This window comes from Prunus persica, chromosome G7 (genome assembly GCF_000346465.2).
Source record: "Prunus persica cultivar Lovell chromosome G7, Prunus_persica_NCBIv2, whole genome shotgun sequence".
Classification (NCBI taxonomy): domain Eukaryota; kingdom Viridiplantae; phylum Streptophyta; class Magnoliopsida; order Rosales; family Rosaceae; genus Prunus; species Prunus persica.
The window spans coordinates 18889355-18899031 of NC_034015.1; the positions used below are offsets into that span (position 1 = coordinate 18889355).

At 39.7% G+C, this 9677-nt stretch overlaps 1 protein-coding gene and 1 pseudogene across 2 annotated transcripts; one reads left to right on the forward strand and one right to left on the reverse strand.

The window, feature by feature from the left end:
- LOC18770969 lies at window positions 574-3362 on the forward strand (annotated as a pseudogene). Its single transcript, XR_002272493.1, has 2 exons — window positions 574-1446; window positions 1911-3362. The product of XR_002272493.1 is annotated as an ankyrin repeat-containing protein BDA1 (transcript).
- Window positions 3529-8035, reverse strand: LOC18771815 (protein PLASTID MOVEMENT IMPAIRED 1-RELATED 1). Its single transcript, XM_007204610.2, has 3 exons — window positions 7743-8035; window positions 5256-7556; window positions 3529-5145 (listed from the first exon to the last, which is right to left on the reverse strand). The coding sequence occupies exons 2-3, from the start codon at window positions 7532-7534 to the stop codon at window positions 3987-3989; spliced, it is 3438 nt and encodes a 1145-aa protein (XP_007204672.1). The 5' UTR covers window positions 7535-7556; window positions 7743-8035; the 3' UTR covers window positions 3529-3986.

Sequence of the window (9677 nt, forward strand, 5' to 3'; positions counted from 1 at the left end):
TTACAAGTTACAACCAAGGCAACAATTCCTGAAATTTGTTGGGTAAATTATACCGGAATTACTATATTACCATATTTCCAGTAAATTAACTCGACTCTAGTTAATATTTTGGGTCATGTAAATACTTTCTTCACATCACATGTCATCGTTACAATATGTATGAGTTTTCACTTGAAAACCATTATACTCCATCAAAAGTAATTAAAAGTACTTATATATGTTAAAGAGTGTTTTCATCGTTTAAAAAGAGAGAGAATGTTTTCATCAAATGAAGAGTGTCTTATAAATTAAAGGTGACAGACAATTTCACCATTGTGGTTCTTGACAGTGTATATTACATGGAGGGGTATTTTGGACAAAATTTTGGATGGAAATGTATGGAAATTTTGCTTAGGGGATTTTTTATGAGATGTTGCCATATCTTCAATAATTTTGTCTTCTATTTAAGAGTTTTTGTTTTTGTTGGTCTATTTATGTTTTATTTTGAGAAAATAAAATCATTAATATATAAGTAAAATCAACATGTTATATTGAAAAATCTTTGTAAATGATGTCAAGTGGATTGAATACAAAACCCTATGATTTATAAGAAAGGACCAATTAGCAAGTGACTATATAGTGTTTATTAATGAGCAAGGGTCCCAACAAAAACGTTTGACTGAAGCAATACATTCTCTTCTCTAATAAAATATTAATCTGGGTTTGGACTTTGGTTGGCTTGGTCAACTTCTGCTGGCCAAATTCTTCTTCTTTTTTAGTATTGGCTTTCACAGTTCCAGATCCAATATTTTATCACGGCTCCATCTCCATGGCTCTCAAGCTCTGAAGCTAAGCGACTTTTCAAGCAAACCCAGAGGAGAAAACAGAGCGAAGAAGATGGAGAAAAAGCTTTTAGATGCGGCCATGGAGGGAAACATAACGATGCTTAAAGATTTAATCCAAGAAGACCCACTTGTCCTTGATAGAGCTTTAGCTTCCTGCCTCTCAGAGACCCCACTTCACATAGCTTCAATGTTGGGTCATCTGGGTTTCGTCAAGGAGCTACTGACTCATAAGCCCGAGTTGGCCTCCGAGCTGGACTCGAGGGGCTCGACGCCTCTCCACTTGGCGGCGGCCAAAGGGCACGCGGAGATCGTAAAGGAGCTGGCTTTGGTGGATCCTGCTGCATGCATGGTGAGGAACGAAGATGGGTGGACGGCGCTCCACGTGGCAGCCGTCAAGGGGCGTGTTAAGGTGCTGAGTGAGTTGGCCCGAGTCAGGACTGACTCCACTCTGGCGTTGACGGACCGAGGCGAGACTGTGCTGCACTTGTGCGTTGGGCATAATCGGTTGGAGGGGTTGAAGGCTTTGGCTGAGGCTTTTGGAAAAGATGATGAGTTTCTGAATTGGAAGGACGTCGATGGGAACACCATTTTGCATATTTCTGTGGCCAAGAAGCAAATTGAGGTATGCAGCTTCTAAGTTTCTTTCTATCAATTAGCTGAGTTCAATGAATTTTAGTTAGTTTAGAGTTTGAGGGATATAAAGTTTCTACCAATAAGCTCATGAATGGTTTTTAGTTAATGTAGCTGTATGTTTTGAAGTTTAAGACTTTGGCTATTTATGAAATTTTTGGGATTTGAGGATAAGGGAAAATAGCATGTTAAATTCAGTGGCAAAAGAAAATATGTTTGGGTATGGAGATGAAATGGGAGTGGGTTGTTTTCTGTTTTGTTAATTGCCATTTCTGATTTTCCTTTACAAACTACTGATTCTAATAACTTCTAGAAGTTGGCTCATGATGTAAATGGGTTAATAGTGCCTTTTTTCTGCTGTAAATGGGTTAATACTACTAAAATCTCTTAAAAGGGATTGAGTTTGTATGCTTTAGTTGCATATTTCATTCAAAATGGTGTTTTGAATTTGTTCAGATCATCAAGTTCTTGCTTACCAGTACTGGAGTGAATGTGAATGCGTTGAATGCCAACAGCTCTACGGCTTTGGACATTCTGATGCAGAGTCTTAGAGATTTGAGGGATATGGAGATTGAGGATTCTCTTCGAAGTGTAGGGGCTAAAAGTGCAAAGGATGTACAACCCATCATGCATGACTGGGTTCGTGTTCCAACAAAAGAACACCAGATATCAAGACGTCTAGGCTCAGCAGCACTATCTTCGAAAGAGGGTGATTCTATGAGGCTGCCCAACAGAAGCCTAGCGATTGGCTCGGGAGGAGGAGAAGTTCGTTGATGGTGGTGGCATCTCTCCTTGCAACCGTTGCCTTCCAAGCTGGTTTAACCCCGCCAGGAGGTGTTTGGCAGGATGACCTGGAAGTAGATGAGAATGGCAACCCTGTGGCAAAACCTCACTCCGTAGGAACATCTGTCATGGCATATAACCTGCCAAAAGAGTATGGTCTGTTCATGATTTTTAACACAATTGCTTTCCTCACGTCCCTAAGCATAATTCTTCTGCTTGTTAGTGGGCTACCAATAAAGCGTCGAAGGTGGATGTGGATACAAATGGTCATAATGTGGGTTGCCATCACTACACAAGTAGTAACTTACTTCATCTCTCTCCGTCAAATGTCACCTGATGCCTCAAATGTGAAAAAAATGTTGCGCGAGGTAACGGAGAAATCAGTTTTGGCATGGTTGTGTTTGATGGTGGTTGTTTTTGTCGGCAATTGTGTTCGTATGAATTTATGGGTTCTCAGAAAGTACGGTTATATTAAGCCAAAAGAGGAATCAGCCCCCATTGATGATGAACTTGAAGAGGAGGAGAACTGAGGATTAAAGTGAATGGGACTCTCACTAATTTATGGCTTGGCGACACAGAACTTATAATTGCAATTTTCTGGATGTGAGTGTCAAGCTAGAAAGTTTTCGTCCACAGCCCTGTCAGGTATGAGATTGGACATTTGAAGGTAAGTTTTTTAGCAGCACATTTGGATGAAGATATTGTGGTCAAGCCCCTTCTTATCTGATTGTTTGGGTTTGAGGGTTAAACTCACCATTCTTGTACATCTCTATTCCTCTGTTAAAGTCATCGGTCCTTGTCTCTGAGATGGCAATGCTTTTATGTGTATGTGCTTTTATCTTCTGTACTTGTAAATTTTGAGAGAAATATACTTCGTTCTGATTGATTCAGTTGGCATGATAAGAATGCCACTGTTAAAGTCCGCTCTGTTAATGATTCTGTGAAGGTATATTCTTTAATGAAACTATAGTCATTGGCTCGGTTGGTGTGTGGTGGGTTTGCAACTTTGTCCTCGGAAGCATATATATTTTTATGGTTGGGGTTTTGGCTATCTTCTTCTTCCTTGTAATATTTTTCTGTTTAATTGTTGAAGCACATACTTAAACACCTGTTTAGGGAATATCTGCTTAAAAGCTCACATTATACAGCCAACTTTTCCTCTTTTTTACTTCTTTCAAGTAACAATACAATAGCATGCAGGTGGGTGAATTTTTTATTTACTCTAAATTCTTATTTTCGGCGGGTTTATACAAATTCAAGTTAATACCTAATGAATGACACAGAAAAATCAAAGATAATGAAGAAAAATTATTCATTTCCTCTTTTTAAAAAACCCGATCACTGCACACTGAAAACAGCATTGAAAAGCTTCCAAAATTTCTACAAGGTCCAGAACTGCTATTGCACACGCAAATACCACCTCTGGCGGCTGTGAATGAAACACAATCCCTTCACATTACAATGCTTGCAAGCAGACTTACATAACATGAGGATTTACGACACACAAATTATGAGGAAGCAACACCTTTTCTATTTTATCTCATGCTGCCTATCGGTTGACTATGTTTTAAGTGACTACAAGATATAACCCCACAAACGCAACCACCAACCTTGTATGGTTCCAGGGAACACCCTGTTTGTATGGATTCCATTGACAACCCAGCTGATTGATGATGAGGCTGAAAGCATTGCCCAATTTGGAATTCACCGTGAGCTCCACCATTTCACAGAAAAATGTGAAAAATCCACTCAGCACAATCTAATCGTCTCATTCGGAAAAATAACATTGGGGTTTCTTATATGTGGATTTAGTGCTGCCAATTCCTTCCATTTTTCTCCAGTTCCATGAACGCGAGATGAAATGCTCCACAAGGTATCACCCGGCTGAACCTTTGTTGTTGCTGGAGCAGAAGATTTAGGAACAGCTTTTGACTTCAGAAATGGATGCTTATTGTTTTTCCCCATTCCATTAGCAAGCAACCAACGGGAACCAGACTGTTTCTGACTTGCAGTACCCCATGGCTTCTTTTTGTCTGGTTCAGTTTTCAGACCTGCAACATGGACTTCAGTGATTCTAAATTGAGGAACAGCTTCCACTTCAGAAGATTTCTCATCTTTCCTCTCCTCCTTTATTTTTTCTTTCCCAACTGACTCCGAGTCATCATCCTCTTCATTACTGCACCTTAGTTCTGAAACCGTGCTGTATATTTTTGGCTTTGGTGGGAGGAACACTCTCTCTACTTGAACAAGAGAAAGCATTGGTGCCCCAACAGGCTCATAGTTTCGTAGTGGATCTCGAAGTTGCACCATCAATGCTACTGTGAAATTGTTCCCCAATAAACCACACTTTCTGCTAGCTCCTTTTCCACGCCTTCTCTCTCCCTTCGACCCTCCACGAATCATGTCCAAAGAGTTCGCATGATGAGCCGCAAGGATTTTAGAAGTCCGCTCACTAATATGATCTTCATCATCAATTTCGCCGGAATCAAGTTTCAACCATTCATCAAGAGTTAATGAGAGGCCCATTAGTCCGTCAACATCATTACCACTGTCTTTTATGTCTAGCAATTGCAATCCAGCAGCTCCCTCCAGACCAAGAGATTCACCAACGTTAACACCCTTGCCCTGGAGAGCTGCAATTTCCGCAACAGACTGTGCATTGATATTTGAAGGTGCATCCGCATCTGACATCCCAGATTGTATTCTCAACCCCTCAATTGAAAGTGCTTCAATTTTATCCATGGCTAAAGGAGCAAGATCTTCTAGAGAAACATATTCTAAGCCCATCTCATTGCCTGCTGCACTTGAATTAAACTTATTAGACTTAGGCCCAGATAAAATTCCTTTAGCTCTTGTTACCCCATCTGATGTATCTTGCCCAACTGATTCATGTTGCATCAAGCATTCCCTGCAAACAATAAGGAATGGCATACAAAAAGAATTAATATTCACCAAAGATGTAAAGGAAATATTGAACTTCTGACTTCACAATTCAGGGCTAAAACAGGACGTACAAACCTCTGACTCCGAGGTCCTTCCAAGGCAGGCACAGCTTCCCATGCTACTTGTTCCATTGTCTTTCCAGTGATATCTTCCAAGGGCATTAACTTGTTTGCCTGCATTGAAAGCTTCTCAATTCCTACTGATGCCAAATGCTGCAATATCTCAATTACCCCAGAACCCATTTCTGCCGGTACCACAACTGGACTGGAAACCTGCATGATCAAGTTCCCACCACTTTTGGCATTGCTGAAAAGTGAGGGATTCATGGACCGCAAAAACCCTCCATTCTTTGTCTGAAGAAAAGGACCTAACCCTTCTCCAAGAGGAGGCAAATCAAGTGGTTCTTCAGCAGGCAAATCTATTGGACTTCCAAAACTAGCAGAACTTTTTGGTGGCGAATGTTGAAAGGCCATCTCATTCAAGCCCCACTCAAGCATTAATGATTCCGTCTCCAAGTCCTCTAACATTTTGGCCTTTTCTTTACTCCTTACTTCTTGAGTTGCTATCTGATGTTCTTCCTCGGCAGCTTGAATCACAGACGAAAGTTCAAAACTATCAGATAAGTTCTCCCAACCAGACTCAGTTGAACCTGCGTAGCCACATTCTGCTTGGTCACCATTGCCTATGTCCTCAAAATTAAATAAAGAAAAACCTCCAGCAAGGGCTTCCTGCTCAAATTGTCTTAGCAGACGCTCTCTTGGAGACTCGGGATCACTCTCAGAACTCAAGGAAAATGGACTATGCTCCATCCCTAGCATGCTCAAGAACTCATTTGCAACAGATTCTGTAACCTCATCCAAGCTATGCGACCTCCCCATCATTTTCATTCGATTACCTTCCACGCAACTTCTTTTGTCTTCAGGTGATTCTAGTGCTGCTCTCTCCAGATCTGACACAATATCTAAAGCTGACTCTAGTTCTTTCATGAGTGATTCTTTAGTGCATAAGTCATCTTCTCTGGAAGTGAACTCACATACCACAAGGTCATCTGTATAACTACCTTTTTCCTCAACCTGGGATTCAAGCTTAGTTTCACCTTCAACTGCTACCTGTACACTGCTGGTGGTTTCAGAAAAAAGGGTTTCGGCTGGAGAAGCATCAGTAGCCTGTGTAATAACTTCTGATTCTTTCAGTTCATTTGCTGGTAATTCTATGCCCTGTTCAACTACAGAAAAATCATTTTCACACCCATTTTCTACTTTTTGACCACAATCAGGTGAAGGGAAGGGATTTGTTTTCACTGCTTCAAGATGCTCTGTGCACACATCAAGTTCAGGCTTATAATCAACTGGAGTATCTGACTTCTCTTCTTCGTCAAATTTCTGATAAAGTGTATTCACCGAACTGGAAAGTTCCGACCTTGATATAGGCAAAACCTCATGAAGATCCTTTATGTCCTCTACGGATTGAGATGAGGCCCGTGACCGCTGTTTAGGAAGAGTTCCAGCACGCCTTATACTGCTCCTGCTATCAACCTGGCCATATTTCATGCCTGCTGTTGTTGCCATACTCGAGTTATTCTGCCTCGAAGTCAACACCTCAGGAACATTCTGGCTATTTTCTGTTGCACTGGGATTATCCCCCAGCACTGTATACCCAAAACTAACATTCAATGAACCACCTTTAGCCTTTCCTGATAATCTAAAACTCGTTGTCCAGTTCCCTGAGCTTTTCTCCTCCTCTAACTCCTCCAATGTCAGAGGAAGCAACCTGGTGAGATCAATTCTATGCTTCCCCAGATCAAGTTCTGGTGCACCAAACACAGAAGCATATAGCAAAAAATGCTTTGCCTCATACTTTGCTGAATGGTGGGGTCCACTCCTACTACCATATACTGAGCACGTGTGGGTCAACTTCTCTTCAAATTTGGCCGTGCCTTGAACAACCTTTACTGGATTAGTAACGAAAATTCCATCCCGCCTCTTCCAATGTACACAAAGACTAATTTCATTCAAAGCGGAGGGCAACCCTTCAATGGAATGGACTTGAAGAGAGAAGCAGCAGTTAAACCTACGGTTTCGGATATGGGAAAAAGCCTTCAAGGGCTTCCAATTCCAAAAGGACCTCTTCTCTTTAGCTAACAAGTTTTCACCAACAGATTTAGGCTTTGATTTTGGATCAGGTACGCGGGACTTTCCTATAGATCCTGAAGGGTTACTTCCCGCAGGAATTGAACTCCTAGAGGGGTTTTTATCTACGTATAAGGCTTTGCTTATAGTCTCAATCTCATTCAACAATTTCCCATTACCCGAATCCCCACCCCTCTTCCTTCCACCGTCCAAGTTTGACAGCATCTTCTACTGTTTTCCACACAAACTACAAAATTCAAAGTGAAAAACAAACAATCAGATTAAGCAAAACCCAATTCTTCAAAGTCACCCAAAAGGACAATTCTTGACAATTCAAATTCATTGGCTAAAGCTCTTTTCTCACATAAAATGCAAAATCTATAAAACTGAATTGAATGTTTTTAAAATTAATCAGAAGTGAAACGCGAATTACCGAATGGTGCTGGCTGGGCGAAAAAAGCTTGCTGGTGAATCAGAACCAAAACCCTAATTACAGGATCCAAAGCATAGACTTTCGCAGCTGGAAATTCAAAGTTGAAATTTTGGAAGTAAACGGATTTTAAATTAAAGAGGGAGGAGGGAACGAAATCCAAAATCTTACAGAAAGAGAGAGTTTCGGAGTTTTCTGAGCAGCGTTTATGTCGCCAAAACTCGCTGTCAGTCTCTCTCTCTCTCTCTCTCTCTCTCTCTCTGGTTTCCTGTGTTTGAATTGCCGCTGCCTCTTTCAAGCCAAAAATATGACAAATTTGAAAACAAGAAAAGAACAAAAACAAAAAGAGTACGTAATTACCAGAGAGCCCGTCATTCATTGTATTTAGTTGTTTGGCCTACATTTTATGTTTCCTTGTAATCTAGTCCTTTTAATTTTTTCTTTGTTTCTTTGTGGTTCGATTGAAAAAATAATTGGTGTATTCATTCTAATTAGCTGATTAAGAACGAGTTAAAATTTGAGCATAGATAGTAGTTTTTAGAAATATTAAAATATTAAAAAAAATTTGACTCCATCATTGATATGTCATATAATTGTGAATTAGAATGAGTAAAAATTATTACTTTTGTAATAAGTGTCGTTAATAGTTAGAATAAGTTCTCATTGGTCAGTGAGGGTAACTCAGTTAATTGAGTTCTTCCACCTCCACCTATGTAGATAAAGATTCAAACCCCCTATACATCAAATGAATTTTTATATAAATCCCTTTCACCAATCGCTTGCTCTAGAAAAAAAAAAATTCCCATTGATATATACATATAGAAGGTTATGAATTTTTTAACCCACCGGACCTAGTTTTTGTTAATTGTGATTAAATTTCCCCAACTACCTAATAAAGTTTTCTTTAAGATGAATGGGGTACCCAAAAGAACTTGTGGGCACTAGTGTAATTAGCCAAAAATAAATAATTTGTCTTTGTGTGTGAGAAAAGGGGTTGCATTTGCATGAAGAAGGGGAAACTAGGCTTTCAGTAGCTTTTTTCTTCCCTAAGATATACTTTGCTTCCATAACCATTCACATGGTTTGGCTAACTACCTCCAGAAAATGAAGAAGCCAATTGTATATGTAGCATGTCTAAAATGCCTACATTTTATCTTCATTCAAGGCATATATATGGATATGTTGTTTAACTTATCATCTTAATCTCCTTGAAAATTTCGTGATTATGAGAGAGTTTTAGTCATCAACTTCTAATGAATAGTCATCATTCATCCTTCAAGTTAAAAAACAATATACATATTATGCCTTGATTGCACATAAAATATAAACACTTTACTAGTCTAGTCTACTCCAATTTAATCCTCTCAAACAAACGAGGCCTACATATCTTCTACGCAAGCTCTAAATAACATAGCGTGAGTCTTATAATTTTCGGATATTCCCAGCAAAATCCGTAGAGCATAACATTACAAGAGCCATATATATATATATATAGCATCTCTATTTTGAAAACAACTTTATTCCCACTAAGTTCTGGAACTTTGGGCATTAGATGCTGAAATTATTTTATTTTCGTAATATTTTAGTTCTCTCTCTCTCTCTCTCTCTCTCTCTCTCTCTCTCTCTCTCTCTCGCTCTCTCCAATCAAATTGAAAGAGCAAGCTTACAAGCAGTAGCTGACATGCACACATTATTATTGTGTATTATTAGAATTCAAATTGAAAATCCTGAGATGAGAAGAACACACCAAGCTCAACAAGACGAGACAACAATGACCCACTCCCTCCAACCCACAAATTTTAAAAATGACGTGCCAACGTCAACATGTACGAGAGCATCTGTTTATCTCATTCATTCATTAGTATGCAATTGCATGCGTGAACGTGAGAAGAGAACTGTGTGGCAAATAATAATACTTCTAGCCCCCCCCCCCCCCCA

Bases quoted from the DNA above. Each gene is read 5' to 3' on its own strand.
- LOC18771815 (XM_007204610.2), bottom strand. From the start codon at position 7,534: ATGCTGTCAAACTTGGACGGTGGAAGGAAGAGGGGTGGGGATTCGGGT. The intron at 5,146-5,255 runs GTTTGTACGTCC...TATTGTTTGCAG, and splicing joins GAAGGACCTCGGAGTCAGAG to GGAATGCTTGATGCAACATG.